This window comes from Aulonocara stuartgranti, assembly GCF_965226115.1.
Source record: "Aulonocara stuartgranti genome assembly, chromosome: 19".
Classification (NCBI taxonomy): Eukaryota; Metazoa; Chordata; class Actinopteri; order Cichliformes; family Cichlidae; genus Aulonocara; species Aulonocara stuartgranti.
This window is the reverse complement of record NC_138955.1, coordinates 25,573,534-25,594,117: the sequence shown is the minus strand read 5'-3', so window position 1 is coordinate 25,594,117 and position 20,584 is coordinate 25,573,534. Positions and strand designations below refer to the sequence as shown.

The 20,584-nt window shown below is 39.7% G+C and overlaps 2 protein-coding genes across 2 annotated transcripts; both read right to left on the bottom strand.

Annotated features, from left to right (window-relative positions):
* Positions 1–565: 565 nt before the first annotated feature.
* Positions 566–5,497, bottom strand: LOC309694860 (uncharacterized protein; the record flags this gene model as incomplete). The annotated part of the gene is made up of 5 exons (XM_082515098.1): positions 566–2,998; positions 3,085–3,221; positions 4,066–4,332; positions 5,079–5,162; positions 5,393–5,497. The coding sequence occupies 5 exons, from the start codon at positions 5,495–5,497 to the stop codon at positions 2,500–2,502; spliced, it is 1,092 nt and encodes a 363-aa protein (XP_082371224.1). The 3' UTR covers positions 566–2,499.
* LOC309695493 (uncharacterized protein) lies at positions 5,026–18,897 on the bottom strand. Its single transcript, XM_082516188.1, has 5 exons — positions 18,872–18,897; positions 17,785–17,811; positions 14,288–14,395; positions 5,348–7,394; positions 5,026–5,162 (listed from the first exon to the last, which is right to left on the bottom strand). The coding sequence occupies exon 4, from the start codon at positions 7,335–7,337 to the stop codon at positions 6,591–6,593; it is 747 nt and encodes a 248-aa protein (XP_082372314.1). The 5' UTR covers positions 7,338–7,394; positions 14,288–14,395; positions 17,785–17,811; positions 18,872–18,897; the 3' UTR covers positions 5,026–5,162; positions 5,348–6,590.
* Positions 18,898–20,584: the final 1,687 nt, after the last annotated feature.

The window sequence follows — 20,584 nt, the reverse complement described above, 5'->3', positions numbered from 1 at the left end:
GGAATCTAACGGTGTTTGAATGGTTTTTCTAAGTTGAACGGTTTTGAAGGAGTAGGATTACAAAAAACGTACGGAATACAGAATAAAATATAATAATAATAATAAAGATTAGAAGAACAATACTGTGAATGCTTTTCAAGCATTCACACTAATAATAATAATAATAAAGATTCGAATAACAATACTGTGAATGCTTTTCAAGCATTCACACTAATAATAATAAAGATTCGAATAACAATACTGTGAATGCTTTTCAAGCATTCACACTAATAAAGATTCGAATAACAATACTGTGAATGCTTTTCAAGCATTCACACTAACTAGAAAAATTTGCATTTCCTGCGAAAATGCAGTGTGGATGCTTAAAGCTGAAGCTGTATGCAAAAAGTAGCTGAAAAAGCTGAAAAGTTGCAGAAATTGTAAAAACTTTGCAGAAGCAAAGGAACTTTGCTAAAATGGAATAACTTAGCAGAACTGCAATCACTTAGAGGAAACTGTAAAGCTGAAGCTGTCTGCTGAAAATAGTTGAAAATAGCTGAAGAAGCTGAAGAAATCAAAGTCAGTGTTTAAAAAGTTGTTGAAATTTTAATAACTTTGCAGAAGAACATCAAGTTAGCAAAAATGTAATAACTTAGCAGAAATGCAATAACTTAGAAGAAACATAACAATTCAGCAGAAATGTTGTAGTTTACCAGAAGCTACAACTTAGCAGAAATGTAATAATTGATTAAAAAATTAATAACTTGGCAGAAATATTACAACTTACCAGAACTGCTATAATTTTGCAGAAATGTAATTATTAGGAAAAAAATTTATACAGATAACAGCTGAAAACGATGAAGTAACCTCAAAGTTACTTGTTTAACTGTGAAAAATGACCAGAAACATTAGAAAAGAAAGAAAACCAATTCAATTCAATTTATATAGCAAGAAATCACAACAAAAGTCACCTTAAGGCGCTTCATAGATACAGAGAAAAACCCAACAATCATATGACATATGACCCCTATGAGCAAGCACTTTGGCGACAGTGGGAAGGAAAAACTCCCTTTTAACAGGAAGAAACCTCCAGCAGAACCAGGCTCAGGGAGGGGCGGCCATCTGCTGCGACCGGTTGGGGTGAGAGAAGGAAGACAGGAATACCAGCCAGCAGATAAACTGATGTGAAACAAAACCAAGGTAAAATTGCAGAATTTACACAGTTGGTGAAATGTAAAAATGGCAACATAAAAACCCCAAACAAACAAACAAAAAAAAACCAAACAACATTTAGTTAATAAATGCACAAGATGATTCGATGATAAATATGGTACCAATCTACAAAATACTGTCGAAATGAAGTCCACATTGTGATATATTTCAGGTGTGGAGAGTCACACAGCTAAACAATCGATGTGCATATTTAAAGAATCAAATAAAGAACATTGTTGTGGAATAAATTACAGTGAATAATAATCACTGCCCTGCGTTAGAGAGTGACTTATGATGAGGTATTAATTGGCTTAACTTTACCTCTAACAGCTTTTCAGATAGTGCTGTGACCAGGGTGAAATCCATCATAAAGTAACTGTAAACAGTAGAACCATTAGCATGAATGTTATGGTTCTACCCTGATCAAAACTCAAGTCTGCTGTTTGACCTGATATAAAATGATAAAGAGGAACACATATAAATGACCTTTATGAACTTTTCAAAATGACTTTATATGTCTGACCCATTATCTATATATATTAGAGCAGATGTGGAAAACCACTGTTAGACCTACTCTATACTAACACAAACACAGTCAAAAATTCATTGCTAGTGTGACATGTGGTCCTTTTTGCCTTTGACCAATGATATGCTGGTTACTTGGACCAGTTTAGTATTTGCTGTCACAGAGGAATGTTAACCATAAATCCAAAAGACAAAACTGAAAAAATATGTTAATTGCAAACATGTTTTTGCTTAGTAAGAGGATTGAAATTACATGGAAACTGTCACCTTAAAGCCTCATTGTAAATATCATCACAAACAGATGTTTTCCACACGGTTAACAAAGCTCCACCACATCCAATCACTGCATATAAATCTAAAAGAAAACAACAACAAATAAAATGTAATTAACACAAGTGAAGTCTAAGGAGCTTGGAAAGAAAAGCGTCTGGACTTCTTTGAGTTCCTTGAAGACGTTTCACCTCTCATCCGAGAAGCTTCTTCAGTTCTAAGGGTCAATGGTGGAGAGTCCCAGATTTAAACCCAGTGGGAGTTTCCCCCCAAAGAGGGACAAAGAACCCCCTGATGATCCTCTACCTAATCACATGAGCCAAGGTGTGAAAGTGGGTGTGGGTCCCAATCAGCCAGGGTTTCGGGTGAGCTCATTGTGAAACCTGGCCCCACCCTATCATGTGATTTCCCGAGGTCAGGAAATCACCCACGCCCACTCCCAGGATGTGAGTGGACGTTACGGTGTCTGGGGAGGGAACTCAAAACTGGATTATAGATGGCAGACAGTTGGTGTCATAAACCACCGCCTCTGTTTAAAGATGGTCGCTCACAGTGGACGTAAATGGCTTCTTTCACTCCTCCATCTGTCCAAAATGTGAACATTGGCATCCTCAAAGACTGACCTTTGTCCTTTAGATGCAGATGAACTGCTGAGTCTTGTCCCGTGGAGGTGGCTCTTCTATGTTGTGCCATGTGCTTGTGAAGTGGCTGTTTGGTCTCTCCGATGTAGAAGTCTGGGCATTCCTCGCTGCACTGTACAGCGTACACCACATTGTTAAGTTTGTGTTTAGGAGTTTTGTCTTTCGGGTGAACCAGTTTCTGTCTGAGTGTGTTACTGGGTCTGAAGTACACTGGGATGTCGTATTTGGAGAAAACTCTCCTGAGTTTTTCTGATACACCGGCTACATAGGGGATGACAATGTTGTTGTGTCTGTCTTTCTTATCCTCCCTCGCTGGTGTCTGATGTTCTTTTCTGTGAAGCTGGAATGCAGGCACACTGGACGAGCTTATTCTAAAAAATACAGAAAAAGGAACATTTTATTTGTGTTAAGGCCTAAAAACTACAAATAAGTTATACAATGAACAATATTGAAATACCTTATAGGTGCTGCAGGCCATATAACCAGAATCCAGAGCAATCTCACACTCACATGATGGTGAGGAAAGACATGAGCTCTGCAGTGAGGTTTGAATGTCTCAGTTGGAACACTGAAGAACTCAGAAGACAGCAATACCTGCACAGAGAGACAGAGTAGAAAAAGCATAGATTTGTAATCCATAATGTGAATTAAAACTCAAAAAGTGTCAACAAGTATAATCATTTGAGTGTGGAATTATTTATGCAATAAACAGGATTTAAATTAATTAATTGAATTAAAAAACACTGACATTTGTTTTTTTAAATCAAAGATAAAGAATCATACCGCTCTCTGCTCTGAGGATCACTGAGCATCTCTGACAGGAAATACAGTTTCCTCAGTATGAGTCATCATTGATGGTCTCAGAGGTGTGTAGTGTGGCAGCATGATGATGGTCTCCAGATCAGGCAGGAGGTCAGGTGATGGGTGTGTCATCTTCTCCATTGAAGACACACTGGTATGGCAGTTCATAACACAGCAGTCTCCTTGTGGCATGTAGTTATCTGTGCAGTCCAGCACTGATGGATCAAGTTTGGCTCAGCAGTTCATGAAGATGGTGTTAAGATGTTGTTGTTTCAGCTGAGGATGGTGAAGTTTGAAGGTTTTGCCACAAAGGAGACTGTGCCGTGTCTGAAAAAATATATCTACAAAACAAGTGCTTTTAACACCACCCACCCAGCTCAGCCCCCAAGTGTCTATGTAATGCTGGTATGGGGTGTCGGTTACTAAGTCTAATTAGTACATAGGGGATGACAATGTTGTTGCATCTGTCTTTCTTATCCTCCCTCGCTGGTATCTGATGTTCTTTTCTGTGCATCTTTGCTGACTTTATAAACGCCCAATTAGGATAGCCACACGTTTTGAGTGCTTCCTTTACATGTGTGTGTTCCTTCTTTTTCCCTTCAGGCTTAGAGGGAACATGTTCTGCCCGGGGGGGGGGATGTGTCCTAATTACTCCAAGTTTGTGTTCCAGAGGGTGATGGAAGTCAAAGAGGAGGTACTGGTCCGTGTGTGTGGGCTTCCAGTAAACTTCGATGTTGAGTTTGCCGTTCTCTTCAATGTGCACAGCGCAGTCCAGGAAAAGCAAACAGTCGTCCTTTGTGTCTTCCCTGGTGAACTTGATGTTTTTATCCACGGCGTTAATGTGCGCAGTGAAGGATTCCACTTCTTGCCTTTTGATTTTGACCCAGGTGTCGTCTACATATCTCTACCAGTGGCTGGGTACTCTTCCTTTGAAAGAGCCAAGAGCCTTCCTTTCCACTTCCTCCATGTAAAGGTTGGCTACAACAGGTGACACAGGGGAACCCATGGCACAGCCATGTTTTTGTCTGTAGAAACCCTCGTTGTATTTGAAATATGTAGTGGTGAGGCAGAGGTCTAACAGTGTGCACATCTGATCAGGTGTGAAGTTGGTCCTGTCTTCCAAGGAGCTGTCTTCTTGCAGTCGTTTTCTGACAGTCTCCACGGCCTCTGTAGTGGGTATGCAAGTGAAGAGAGAGACTACATCAAAGGACATCATGAGAACCTTCACAGACATGACACAAGGGAAGACTTTTGATTTAATAACTAAGCTTAAAACAAGTGTTACCTTTGAATATTTGTGGGAAAAATCTGATGCTACCCCAAGAATACAAAGCCACACTGGAAATGATGACAGGCTTGCAGCCCTCTGTCTTCCTGGAGTGAGGTGCCCGATCAGTAGAAGTGAATTGACAGAAGTCAGTGTCTGTAAGAGTGGCCAAACACTGATACTCTGTCCACTTGCGTAGAGTCTAAGAAGCTGGAATGCAGGCACACTGGACGAGCTTGTTCTAAAAAATACAGAAAAAGGAACATTTTTTTTGTCTGTAGAAACCCTAAAAACTACAAATAAGTTATACAATGAACAATGTTGAAATACCTTATAGGTGCTGCGGGCCACATAACCAGAATCCAGAGCAATCTCACACTCACATGATGGTGAGGAAAGACATGAGCTCTGCAATGAGGTTTGAAGGCCTCAGTTGGGACACGGAAGAACTCAGAAGACAGCAATACCTGCACAGAGAGACAGAGTAGAAAAAGCATAGATTTGTAATCCATAATGTGAATTAAAACTCAAAAAGTGTCAACAAGTATAATCATTTGAGTGTGGAATTATTTATGCAATAAACAGGATTTTAATTAATTAATTGAATTAAAAACACTGACATTTTTTTTTAATCAAAGATAAAGAATGATACCTCTCTCTGCTCTGAGGATCACTGAGCATCTCTGACAGGAAATACAGTTTCCTCAGTATGAGTCATCATTGATGGTCTCAGAGGTGTGTAGTGTGGTAGCATGATGATGGTCTCCAGATCAGGCAGGAGGTCAGGTGATGGGTGTGTCATCTTCTCCATTGAAGACACACTGGTATGGCAATTCATAACACAGCAGTCTCCTTGTGGCATGTAGTTATCTGTGCAGTCCAGCACTGATGGATCAGGTTTGGCTCAGCAGTTCATGAAGATGGTGTCTGAAAAAATATATCTAACAAAACACGTGCTTATAACACCACCCACCCAGCTCAGCCCCCAAGTGTCTATGTAATGCTGGTATGGGGTGTCGGTTACTAAGTCTAATTAGTGCATCAGAAAGCGGGGGCTACACCTAAAGCCCACACTTTTTGATGTCTTTGTTTATTAGCAGCTTTTTCCAGCTGCTCAGAGAATTCTGACTTGGCCTTTATCCACCCAAACCCAAACCCACCCGGATAAAGGCCAAGTCAAACTCACACACCATACCAGCATTACATAGACACTTGGGGGCTGATCTGGGTGGGTGGTGTTAAACTGTAGTCGGGAACTTTCAGAAAACTATCCATTTACTTCTAAATCAGTTTTTATACATATTCTGTAAGCTGTACTAATGTTTTTCTCTACATAATGTATCATTATAGACATCTCTGGTAGCCTAAAGATAGTTTATAACTTTTGACATTTTTTACCTGTAAAACATGATAAGCAAAAACTCATTCATCACAAAAACTTTTGATTCTACAAAAGCTACTATAATCAAGAAAATATAATTGTCTGTATTTATTCATGTGACCCATATTAAATACCTGCATTTATGTGGGATTTATTTATTTACTATTTCATATTTTCAAGCCCTTGGAGGGGAAGATCTCGTTTGTTGAGCTACATACGTCACAGTAAAAAGATTTAGTCATTTAAAACATGAGAATAAAAGAAATGATGTTGGTTTAATAAATGTTGCAGCACATTTCAGATCAGAGGTGCATGATAGCAGATGTTCTCTGCTCTGCATGAAGTTCAGCAATGATTTGGTGAAATGATTAATAACATTGCAATAAGAAAGGGTCTTCTTACAAACAGAGTAGGGAAGACAATTTTTTCAATGAAAAATATTTTTCATGCTCTACAATCAGTAAACTCTGTAACAAACATGATCTGTAATTGTTTCAAAACTCACCAGACGACTTCATGATTGGCTCGAGGACAGGACACAAAACACAGGGTTGTGGTAACTGTAATATGATCTCAGAACACCTGAATATAGACATTTCTGTGGCTGAGAAATAAAAATGAGGTCAAGCAGGGTGTTCTTGTCTGTAGTGCCAGAAGTGATCAGCTGTGAATACCCTCTCGACTGAAACTGCTCCAGAATCTGTTTTCTTCCACTCTGCAACTGGTTCTCATTAAAATCTCCACACACAATTATTGGGTGACAGTCCATTATTTCAAGTGAATCTAAAAGACTTACCAGGTTTTGCATGAATGGTGTCAAACTGTAGTCAGGGGGTCTGTACACAACAGCAATGAGTGCAGGGAATGGAGCCTGAACCTTCAACACTAAAAACTCAAGATCAGTGACATTATGCAGATACTGTTTTACCTGAACCTGAAAATGATTCCTCAAATACACAACAACTCCCCCACCACTTCTGCTGGCCATGTGAGGAAAGTTTGTGTAGGACACATGTCTGTTGCGTTTGAACATGGTGTAGCCGTCCAAATGAAGACTGTCTGCAACAAAGGAGCCTTGAAGGTGAGACTCAGTGAGACACAAAACATCTGCTAAACACATTTCATGATGACTCTTGATGTCACTGATGTGAGATGGCAAACCCTCTGTATTGTGATGGATCAGTGTAAGAATGTCAAGTCTGCTGGCTGTTTCTCTGACCTGAAGAAGAGGCATCATTTCCTCAACACTGGCTTGTCTCATGGTTTGGAGCGCTGCAGTTACCTCGGGATTGGCGTAAATCTTTTTCTCATCCAAGTCCTGCAAATAGAGTCCACTGAGAGACGTCACCCTGCTGAGAGCAACGTAAGCCATACCTGGTTCAAAAATGTTCTTCATTGAAACTACAGCTGTCTGTGTTGTAAGACCCTGAGTTTTGTGAATTGTGCAAGCGAATGCTAGCTTTACAGGAAACTGTCTGCGTACTGCTCCTTTAAACTTCAGACTCTCCTCTGCTCTCTCAATGTAAACCAGATCATCAGAAGCTGCATTAGCACTGCGGTTGTGTCTCATAGGCTGCCGGTTGTCCATCCTGAGCCCCAGTTTAATTATGTGTCCATCATTTTCAGATCTCACCACCTTTACCAGTATACCAAAAGCACCGTTGACCAAACCGTTTAGTGTGTCCAAGTTTCTGGTCAGCATGACTCGAGCTCCTTCAGCAACATTCAGAGTGTCAGGTAAATCATTTCTCCCACCTGTAAATGGTTTGTCTCTTCGTTCCATTCTGCCTGTACATTTATCCTTCTGGAAATCGTCTGCATTGATGATTATGATGTTTGAATGAAGCTTCTTCAGGGTATCTGTGTTGTGGGATTCCACATTCTTGTTGGTGGCATAAATGTGTAAGACCTCAGTTGAACATTCTTCTGGTGCAGTCACAGCCTGTGACAACAAATCTCTGTCGCACTGAGAAAGCTCATCTGTCTTTTCTTTGACTCTAATCCTGTTCAGCATCTCTGCAAAGGCCACATCATCTTTCTGACGCATGATCTCGGTTAGAGTGATCATCTGAAAATGTTCCTGCCATAGGTCAATCTGTTCTGGATCGTAAACACAGAGAGGTTTAGACTGTCGCACTGGTGGCAGCTGGTAAAAATCTCCAACAGCTAAAACTGACATTCCACCAAAAGGTCTCTGAGTGCCTTTGATTTGTTTCAGTCTTGCATCCACATAAGCAAAAAGGGGTTTTGAAACCATTGAAATCTCATCAATAACAATAATTTCAGCATTCATCAGCTCAGATCTGACTTCATCCAGTTGGTTACCAAGTCCTTGAATGGGTGGTTTCAGACTCCTGGGTAGTTTCAGTAGAGAATGTAATGTAGAGCCATTGATAGAAAAAGCTGCTGTACCGGTAAATGAAGTCAGTAAAACAGTTGGATTTGATATGTCAGCTTCTTCTGCATTAGCAGGCAGTCTGCTCAGGATCTTTGATGCTTCAGAGTGAATACACTTAATCAGATGTGACTTTCCAGTTCCTGCACCACCATTGATATAGAAGAAAAATGGATCTGGGTTCAAACCACAAACTCGCTGAATACACCAGTCTCTTATGGCATAGAACACGCAGGCCTGCTTCTGGTTCAGATTCTGATACATTACACGTACCACGGCTGGATCTACTGCAGGTTGTTCTCTGATGGCTCTGATCTCTGTTACAGCATCAGACTGACGACTGTAGTCGGGGACATTCTCCTGTTCGTTCTCATCATCAGAATGTCTCTCAGGAAGATTCTCATCACATTGCAGCCTCACAACTTCAGATTCAGGAGCAAGATTACACCATTCATCAATTACAACATCCCTATTTTGTTCAAACTCTTCCAGTGCACTCTCAATATCCTCAGAGTTCTTCTCATACTTGTCTTTATTTCTTTTCACAACCCTTTTCACAGACTCACTGTGGTCTGAACATGGAAGTGGTACAAAACCTGAGTTGTAGAAGGACTGATAGGTTTGGAACCCTTGTGGTTTCAGTTCCTGCTCTGATCTGTGTGGAAGGTAAAGTCTCAACAGTCGACCATAATATTGCTCAGGATCTTTTTCCTGTGAACAGTGGTAATATCTGATTATAGCTGGTTTATCATTCTTTCGCCTTTGTACAAATCCAAGCTGGTTTAGAAGAGGAAGCACATCTTTTCCTTCATTTGGACCACTCACCAACCTGCACAAGGCAGCAAAATCAGCCAGTGACATTTCCTCATATTCTGGGGTCTCAGGTCTGCATTTGTATTTATCACTCAAACTTGTCATCCAAATATTACAACTGTCGTGTGTTGTGCTTTCCAGGAAGCTCATGGGCCGACTCATTTTTACTGGGTTATCATCTGTTGGTACAAATACAACACTGCGGGAACATTTTTTCATTTTTAGGCCACAGACTCGAGTCACACACTCCTGTGCGCTGATTTCTCTCTTTTTTGAGTAAGCCTGCATCACAGCTCTCATTTCATCACACTCATTGACGGTGTTCTTATCAGAGTTGTCAATAACTGTCTTCAGGTATTCAGAGAGGCCAGATTCTTTCTTTGTTATATATTTACAGAGGTATTCTATACATGAATAGGCATTCAAAATGAATGAGACATCTAAATTAGAGTTCCAGGCTTCAAGCAGGTCTGGGTTGTAATTGTTGATCCAACACTCATTTGGGTCACGTTTCAGAATCAGAGCTGTTTTCTTGTTTATGTCTTGGAGGCATTGTTCATACTCATTCATTGTCAAGTTGCATCGTGACAGAATCTGCTCTATGGTGAGGGAAGCAGCTTCAGGTTCCTTCAGCAGGTTCAACAAAGGTCTGAGTTTGGCTTTTGCAGCTTCAGTGTCTGAATCCTCATCCTGTCTCACAATCATTGTTCTTGTGGCTGGTGGTTTGGGAAACCCAAATCTACAACCAGAGTTCACACTCTTAAAGCATGTCTTTGTGTGGTTTTTGCTGTGCTTTTGTAGCTCAGTGACTTTTTTGTGCAGTTCAGGTTGTTTTTCTGGATCAGGGAGTTGAGCTGAGATGTATCTGTCAACAAAGTCACAGACAGTTTGGTCGTCATCCACATCTGCTTCTACCTTTTCTCGAATCCACAGCAACATGTGTATATGTGGACTACCTCTGTGCTGGAACTCAACTCTGTAAAAGTAATCAATGATCTCACCAAGGGGCTGTGCAGGAGAAAAAAGCAAATCTCTGAACAAAGCCTCAACACGTTTATCAAACATTCGCATGGTGGTTACTGGATTTGATCTTAGAATTTCACACTTTTCTGACCAGTCCAGGGCTTCAAAATCAACCTCTTCACCTTGCTGTCTCTTTATTGCTTGAATCACTTCAGGCCATCTCATCTCAGCAGCAGAGAAAGTGACAAAGAACTGAGGTGTTCCTATTTGGCGAACCATGCTGAATAGATCTCTGGTAGTTTTCTGCCAGTAAGCTGGAGTTCCTCTGAGTGGCTGCATAAATCTGATTGCATCTTTATTTCTTACCAGCTTCTCTACTTCTGTCTTACTTTGTAACATTCCTGATGTGATTTTGCGTCCATCTTTGGTCATAGTTTTACCTTTCCTTAGCTGTATTGTCATGCTGGAATTAGCCAAGTGTATTTCAGTGACAAACTGTGAGAAAAACAGGTAATTTGTGTCTTTAGCAAATCTTGCATCAATGTTGAAAAGCCTTGACTTGAAGTAAGCACTTGGTGTGAGTTTAAGACGTCTCTTTTCATCCAGTGTATTCTGACCAGTAGGAAACTGCACAGGAAATGCCATGGCTTCCAAATGAGGAGTTCTGAAGAAGCTAACAGGATTGTTTCTTTCTGCAGGAGCCACACAATATGTGTTATCAGTGAAACAGAGAATCTCTTCTGAAATGTCTACAGGCTGCAGACAACTTTCTAGAGCAAAACCTCCATTGTTCAAATCACTTTCTGGTTCATCTGGATTTTGTTCCTCTGGTTGTTCATCACAGGATTGCATATTAATATCTTGGTCACTTTGAGACTCACTTTCACACAAAAGGGCATCTTTTTCATAGTTGTCAATTTCCATTAAATCTGCTTCATTATAATCATCACTTGCCATGCTGGCTTCATCACTGCTGTCATCATCAGGTAACGTTGGATCACAAAGCAATGCATCATCTCTGATAATAATATCTGTGTACTGTGGATGAATTTGTTTCAGTTTACGCAGAGCTTGAATGAGTTTAGACCAGGTGACAGTCTGGAACAGCTGATGGCCTTTGTAGCACAGTCGTCTTTTCAGCTTTATCCTCATGATCTGTGATTGGCTTCTGATCCTCGGTAAACTGTCAACTGTTTGTTGGACCTCAGATGGTACACACACCACATTACCACGTATGAGTCTCTGTCTCCCCTTTGGAAGAGGAATAATCTTAGCAAATGGTATGCATTTGGCAATCAGATGTCTCTCCAGAATGTTGAGATCACAAAGTTCAGCTGGAATATCCTGCAGTTCTAAACCATTAACAGCAGCAAGCCTGGGCATGCATCCACTTTTGAGGGAACTGTGACATGTGTGACAGATATACTCTTTTTTTCTCTCAACAGGAAAGCTGCAGTGATCATGACATGCTTCATCACACACATGAACAAATTTACCAGTTAGGCACTGATGAGCTACAGTCTGGTGTTTTGAGTAATTTTCTCTTTTGCAGATTTTTACCTGATTAGGAAAAGAAGCTTTTAGACAAACAGTACAAACATAAGATGGTGCTGACTTAATGTTTGATCTGAAACGAGATATGGCCTCATTCATTAAAGTGTTCTCTGGATGACACTGTAAAGTCTCAGCTGGTCGATGCATCTGGCGATATTTCCGTTTTATATTCATTGCACATCTGATATTATGTATCTGTCTGAAAGAAAAACCGTTCCAATATTTTACTCTCATTCGTTCTCTCATATTGTCCTTGTGTTGTTGCTGAAATTGTTTTTCTTCTCCATAACGCTTAGTCAGATAAGATCGTTTTTTCTGTTTAAAATCTTCGCTTTTTTTATATAGGTTATATACATATGACCTCATGTAAGCTTTATGTTTTTCTCTGAATTCAGCACAAGTTCTGTAATTTCTTCTTATACGTTCCTTCTGCTGTTCTCTAAACATAGGAAATTGTCTATAAGATTCTTTATATGTTTTTCTCATACGTTCCTTCTGCTTTTCTCGGAATAAAGAATCGTCTTTATACATCCTTATGACACATTCTCTTTTTTTCTCTCTTATTTTAGCACTTTCTCTATAGGTTCTTCTGAAATGTTCTCTCTGTTTCTCCTTATAGGTAGCATTTAATTTATACAGTTCATTTTTGTACATGCTCTTTTTCTGTCTGTGATCAGGATCATTACACTTCTTAGTTGAGTTTTTTTTCTTTGTCTTGAAGCTTTCATCAAACCTGTACATCTGCCTTTCTTTCGTCTTCTGATTTTCCTTTCTCTGTGGTAGCTTTTGTTGGGTCAATAATCTTCTCCTCATTTTTTGCCTTTCATGTTTACTATATTTCAGCAGTTTATCTGAGAGTTCCTGTGTTATCTTAGTTGAACTGGAGGCACTGTTTGAATCATTCTGAGGAACAGAATCTGATGTTACCTGAGTGTCTCTTACAGAAGATGCAGAGGTTTCTATTTCTAAATAATCAGAAGGACGATTGTTCAGCTCAGCAGCTGGCTCATTTGAATAATCCACTCTGGATGACATCACTTCAGTAGCTAAAGTGTCGGCCATAGTGTTCGGTGTCTGCTCAGTGGACTTTGGGGTTTCAAATTCAGGTTCATTTAAAGCTGGTGCTGGAACAGTTGTAGCTGTTTGTCTGTTTTCATCAGCATCTCTTTGGTCAGCAGCGTTTTCACTGTGAAACTCGATGGGCTGTAGCTCATAAGTGCAGCTTGGTGCGATGCTAAACATTCGGTACAAACGTTTGATCCTGTCAATCATGTCATTAAGACGTGTGAACTTCAACATAACTGCAGTTCCACCACTTACACTTAGCGACAATGGCATACCAGTAGACTTACGTGGGTGAGGGTCAAAATATGCATATTCACCTGAAGTCAGCCTGCTAACAGCGATGACTGTTCCTCCCATGACTAGCAAAGCATAGCGAAACTCTGAAGCCAAACGCTGTAGTCCCTGTTCAAGGCTCGGAAAGTGATCTGTACCATCAAATGTACCGTAATGAGCAAACTGAGACATGTCGACTTGATACTCGTGTCTGCGGCTGGTAACAACTGAAGGAAGTTCATCGCAGGCTAGAAACACACTGTTCACAAACCTCAGTCTGGCATCTGAATAGACGGCATGGCCTTTGTCCAACACACGGTTTAGATCTGCTCTGGTAATAAATTCATCCTCGTGTAAGAATGACAGGAAAACCAAACTGTTAGCCATGCATTGCTGATTCCGGTACTTTCCATACCTAGGAGAAGCCTGGCTTCGGGAAGCACAGACGCTACTCACTCGTGGACTTTCACTGTTTGTAACCTGTACATGAGACTGTACTGGAGCTTGTCCATCATGCTGTGTTTGTACAGTTAGCTGGGGTTCAGTCTGGATTACCTGCATAACTTCAGGCTCTGGGACAGACACTGAGGGAACACTTCTTTTTACCACATCTGCATAAGACACTGTGGCTGTCTCTCCATCATGCTGTGTTTGTACAGTTAGCTGGGGTTTAGTCTGGATTACCTGCATAACTCCAGGCTCTGGGACAGACACTGAGGGAACACTTCTCTTTACCACATCTGCATAAGACACTGTGGCTGTCTGAACACTGCTCTGCACTTCTGTGCTGGGAAAAGCTGAAACACACACCTTTACCTGCTCACTGCTCTGAGAAACATTCACCTGTTCTTTCTGCTTTTGCCATCTAAGCTTCAAGGACTGCGACCTTTGACTTTTTCTTGGCATTTTGCTGAAGTACAATCTGGAGCTTATATGTGGTTATACACAAATATAAACAAAACTGAACCTTGAAACACAGAAAAACTTATAACTCCTTAAGTTACTGTTAAATCTTAGAAATGTACTATTATACTATAAAATGTTTTTATGAATATATGAATAGATGTTAAAAAGCTGATTTGTACTCCAAACTCAAAATAAAGGAAATTCAAAGTTCTCTGGAAACAATTTGGTGCGTTTTATTGTACCTCTTTTAGAAACGGGGTTTCTTCAGCTGGATGTTCTGCAGCAGTCAGGAAACAGGAAGTCTGGGTCCTCAGGCACTTCTCGATGACAATACTGACTGAATACTTACACTGAGTGACAAAATGGGTTTGTCCTTAAATAATAATACTATAAACTTGCAGTCAAATGTTATAGCCAATGAAACAGACTAACAGACTGGATCTGATTTATTATTTATCTGAATGTATGTATTACAAAATAACCAGATTATCTTATTACAAATAAACTTATAAAAAGGTGATATTTTATACAATTGATCAAAGTAAGCCAAACTAGCAGTCCAAACTAAAGTCTAATGCAAAATTAAAATGACAAATGTAGGGCTGTGTAAGTAGTTTCTACTATAAGTTCTACTGTACTGTAATTCTACTACTGTATATTCAACTTGTAATTTAAAGCAAAATGACTGAATGTGAGAGAGCTTAATGACAGGAAAGAAAGAGCAGTGAGAGCAGAGATCTCTCAGAATTCTGTAACAGATAGATCAAGTTCTGGTAACTTGGATTTCTGAAAATTGGATTCTGAAAGGATTCTCAAAACTTGGATTCTCAAATTAGATAGAGCAGTAGAGATAGAGGGATACAAGATAGAATGGCTTTCAAATTAGATAGAGCGGTAGGGATAGAGGGATACAAGATAGAATGGCTTTCAAATTAGATAGAGCAGTAGGGATAGAGGGATACAAGATAGAATGGCTTTCAAATTAGAGCGGTAGGGATAGAGGGATACAAGATAGAATGGCTTTCAAATTAGATAGAGCAGTAGGGATAGAGGGATACAAGATAGAATGGCTTTCAAATTAGATAGAGTTGGGAGAGTGATAGGATAGACAGAATTGCTTATAATGATAGAGAGAGAGAGAGGATCTTCTGCAGCAGGTCACCTGTAAGACACAAAAGGCATGGAATTAGTCATATTTCCAACATGCTTGGATTTACCATATTCTTCAGACTATATGGCACACCTAAAATCCTGTCATTATCTCAAAAACACACAATGTGCCTAGCGTATCGATTCTGGTTATGCTTACTGACCTCAAACGGGATTTCTGTGGTACACAGCGCTCAAAATTCTGTCAAATATTTTAGTAAGACTTCGTAAGCTACAAAGCTGCGCTGCTTGATGTATTGTCAGAGCATTATGGCTACCATAGTCAGGACCCTCGCAGAGTAATTCGTACGGTGCTTCAACATAACATTATGGTGTGTGTACAAGGACCTGGCACGTGCTAAGAGACATGCTTAAGAAGCAGATTTCAAACTGATCAACCCATGAAGAGTTTGATGGATTTGTGGATGAGGAATGAACTGAAAAAGTGAGTGTATTGTTCTGTATTTTATGTGTTACAACTGAACAGTGTTGAGAGTTGTTTGTGAATGACTTGAATAAAGTTTGACTTATCTGACTGTTTGTTTGGCTTAATCTGCCTTAAAAACAGGCTTGTTTATTGACATTATGCCTTATAATCTCAAAAATACAATACATGTAGGGCTTTAAATACTAAAGACTTCTACAGTAAATTATTGGACTGAACAGAATGACAATGTTTAACAAATGATGGTGGAACTGTTATAAGGACATTTTTACATTCTATTAAAACAATAAACTAAGTCTATAAACTCAAACTAAGACGTGCTGCTACAGTAACTTACTGTAAATATTAAATGGTCCAACAAAACCAACACACTGAGGTTACAGCACAGTTTCAGGTCACTCTGTATGAATTTTGGCAAAATGAGAAATTTGGAGACAGCTAGTTTCTACACAGCAGTTTCTACATATTTCAGTCACATTTGGGGCATGTTTGATGCACAGCAATAAGCACTACACTAAATCTATAATAAACTTATCATAGCTGATATAAAGGCCTAATTAGCAAAATTTAGTATGATGATCATTTCTTTGTAGATCATTTCATGATAAAAAGAACAGAAGTGAGTGCTGTATCTGAGCTGTTGCATGTAAGATCTTTGCTGGACATTCCCACATTTCTTAAACAAACAAACATGACTTTCAGACAGTTCATCTTTTGTAAATTAGGCCAGGATTATTTTCAAAAAACAGCCTTGATAAAAATATCAGGCCACTATAAAATGTCTTATGTTTATGTTTTCATCCCACCTATACTTTGCAAGTCATTATGACAAATTACAAAAAACAGTTTTTAGGCAGTGATTTAAGGGAAGAAGCTTTTGAAATCCACAATGCCCTACCACCAGTGGTCTCAAACTCTGGTCCTTAAGGCCTGGTGTCCAGAAACTTTTCTATGTGTCCCTGTTGCAACACACCTGAATAACATTAGTAGGTCATTAGCAAAACTCTACAGAACCTGACTGCATGCTGAGGTGGTAATTCAGGAATTTGATTCATGTTATAGCAGCTCATGAGTGAATGAACATGATGCAATGAAAGTACTTTTAGAAGTACATTTTTCCAAACACTTAAATTACTTACATTTGAGTAGTCTTAGGGGATGCCACTTCAGCACACAGTCAAATTCTATACTCTCACTAATGACCTACAAATGTTATTCAGGTGTTTTGTAACAGGGACACGTGGAAAAGCTTCAGGACACCGGCACTTGAAGAGTGGAGTTTGAGACCCCTGTCCTATGTGAATATTTAATTGTCCCTAAACTGCTAGTCGTGAGCTGCTCTAATGTGAAACAAACACATATAGTTCTGTAAAGGTTTACAAAGAGACTACTAAGGATCTGGAGACCTCAGAAAACAGAAACCCTCCCAGATGTTGTAGCTGAACATGCAAAAACAAGTTGCCTAATAATATCTCGATGATAACCAAGAGCTGTGCTGACTAACTGCACTAAACTGAATCATCTATAGTGAGAGAAAAACACCAGCATTAAAGTCAAACATGGTGCTGTTACTGTGATGTCCCAGAGTTCCTTTACTACTTCAGGACCTACATCAACTCATCAGGTCCTGGGCTTAAGTTTAATCACACTTAGGATCTGAAGCACACAAGCAAGTCCAATTGAATGAATGAAACAAAACACATGGTGTAAACTAATCAGTCTGGACTTTAATGAAATTAAGATACTTGGCATGACTTGAAAACCCTATATTGGGCCTTAATTAAGACTTTTTTCTTTTCTTTTTTTGCCTGTCCTGTTTGGATCTAATTATGACAATTCTGAAATTATAGTGGACCAAAATCAACCAGTGATGTAAATCAGTCATTACCAGTTACTGTAAATGCTTGATGGTAATTGTTGCTATCAGGGCATCCACAGCTGGGTATTAGAGACCAACATGTTTTTACATTAGACCAGGTTGTTCTGGTTCAAAAATGAAATCATCACTTTAAAACTGCTTTTTGTATTTATCCAGGTCATCCTTGTTAGATGATTTGAAACATGTGAAAAAAGCATAAACAAAATAAATCTGCAAGGAAGAAAGACCTTTCTCAGCACTGTACCGCAGACAAAACCTTTACTTACCAGACTTGCGACGATCAGATCAGTATCCTAGAGAAAGGAAACAACACATCAGATCACTGTTTAATGACTTACACTGTTGAACCTCTTCGCACACAATCCAATTTACTGTGACATGAAATAACTAGTAAAATCCTCAATTTCTTCAAGCCTTTATGAACTCACTGTAGTCTAAAGAGGACAAACTTCAGTTACAGAGTCTCACATGGTGATAACATGTGTAATAAAGGCATGCATACTACAGAAGTGCAAAAAAGAGGCACCAATATTTGTTGGTACAGATTATGGCTTTTTAGCTCCATCATTTTCTATCACAAGTCAGTGCTTAATAAAGTGTGAAAAAACCACAACTGTTAGAATCAACGGAAAACCTCATTAGGTTTTAGTTCTGATCTGAATATGTAAATCCTAAAATACATGTAAATTCTGACATGTTATAGTAACAACAGTGGCACACCATTTTTGCAATTACAAAAATTATAATAAAGAGTCCTTCCATTGTACCTGTTGGCAGGAATCTTTTTGTATTTTTCAATATTTCCCTTTTATATAAAATTTTAAACACATTGTATCAAGCAAATTATTAAGAAACTGATTTAAACTTATTGTATATAAATTACACACAGGCTTTAACATACACAACATTGCCTACTCACAACTCTGGTTCTCTTAGTCTTTTATTATTGCTTAAATGTTTAACGTACCACTTCTGTTCACTCAGGCAAAAATACTTCTATAGTGGTCCGACTTTAATGTAATACATAAGCAGAATATGAGTGAAGATATAAATCAACAACTGTGGTGCTCTGCTACGTAAATCCACAAACAAACGGAGAACACAAACAACTGTATAAAAACAGTTGTTTGTGTTCAAACATAAAAATCAGACACAAATGGCCTGTTAAACTTCAGGGACAGTCAGAGGTCATGTGTGGGGCCTTTGCTGCTACAAGGTATAAATTCTGACCATTTGATTTTGCCCATCAATAAATGGTAATGTCACAAAAACCAAACTACGTTAGGTAAGTTGCTAAACATGTTACACAGTGACAATGTCATATTACTGCAGTTACAATTGCTGCTTACTTACCAGCAAACGCAAAACCAAAGTTCTGTTTCACTCTGTAACAAAAGAACAAAAATACAGAATCAGACAACTGAAATCAGCATCAGAGTCAATACTGCATCACAATCTGTAGTGAAAAAAAAAATCTGTTAAATTCTTTGTTTACAACAGCTTTACTATAAACACCCCATCTTCTCTTTCTGCACCTTATTAAAGATTTCTGTCTTTATTAAGGTGATGTGTCGTTTTATCAATCTGCAATAAGCCACAGAAATTCCTCATTAACGTAAAGCTCTAATACTTTGGTGCCATTACATAGCACATCAGATACCACAAGCAAGGATTTGCTCGCACTGCACACTTGATCAAATGATAACATCACAGTTTCAAAGCATGCAACAATCACAAATAATACTTGATACTATAAATGCTTGATGGTACCGTATTTTCACGACCATAAGGCGCATTTAAAAGTCTTAGATTTTCTTCAAAAAGTACGGCGCGCCCTATAGCGCAGTGCGCCCTGTGTGTTGTAAGGAGGACGTAGTAGAGAACACCATGAGAACGCTAAAGGGTGAAGTGTGGGCGTTGATCGTATATACCGGACAATCGCACATACCTGTCTAAAAGGACAGGTATGTGCATTATGTGGAACATCGTTGTTTTAACAACCCTGAAAATGGCAAAGAGACACGCTTATGAAGCACAGTTTAAACTGAAGGCCATCAGCTATGCGGAGGAACATGGAAATCGAGCAGCGGCGAGAGAATTTAAGATTAACGAATCGATGGTTCGCAAATGGAGGAAGCTAGAAAACAAGCTCCGGCAGGTCAAGAAAACGCAGCTGAGTTTCCGCGGACATAAGGCGAGGTGGCCCGAGTTGGAGGAAAGACTCGAGCGGTGGATCATCGAGCAAAGAACGAGCGGGAGAAGCATTTCGACGGTCACCATTCGGCTAAAAGCAGTTTCACTAGCTGAAGAGATAAACATTGAACATTTCCAAGGAGGTCCGTCTTGGTACTTTCGTTTTATGAAATGGTGCCATTTTTCCATCCGGACCAGGACTACGGTAGCGCAGCAACTTCCAGCGGATTATAAGGAAAAGCTGGCCATCTTCCGCTCCTACTGCAGCAAACACATCGGCGACAAAACCATCCAGCCCAGCCACATCACAAACATGGACGAGGTCCCGCTCACTTTTGACATCCCGGTGAGTCACACTGTGGAGAAGAAGGGGACCAGCACGGTAGCGATACACACAACGGGGTATGAAAAGTCTTCTTTTACTGTTGTGCTTGGCTGCCATGCTAATGGACAGAAACTGCCGCCTATGGTGATTTTTAAGCGAAAGACTTTGCCTAAAGAGAAGTTTCCAGCAGGAATCATCATTAAGGCAAATGAAAAGGGCTGGATGGATGAGGAAATGATGAAAGAGTGGCTGAGGGAGGTGTATGTAAGAAGACCAGGTGGTTTTTTCCACGCATCACCATCGCTCTTAATCTGTGACTCTATGCGTGCCCACCTCACAGCCGATGTGAAAAAACTAGTGAAACAAATGAACTGTGAGCTTGCTGTCATTCCGGGAGGCCTGACAAAGGAACTCCAACCGCTGGACATCGGTGTGAACCGCCCGTTCAAAGTAAGGCTGCGAGCGGCCTGGGAGTGATGGATGACCGATGGAGACCACAGTTTCACCAAGAGTGGAAGGCAGCGCCGGGCGAGTTACGCCACAATTTG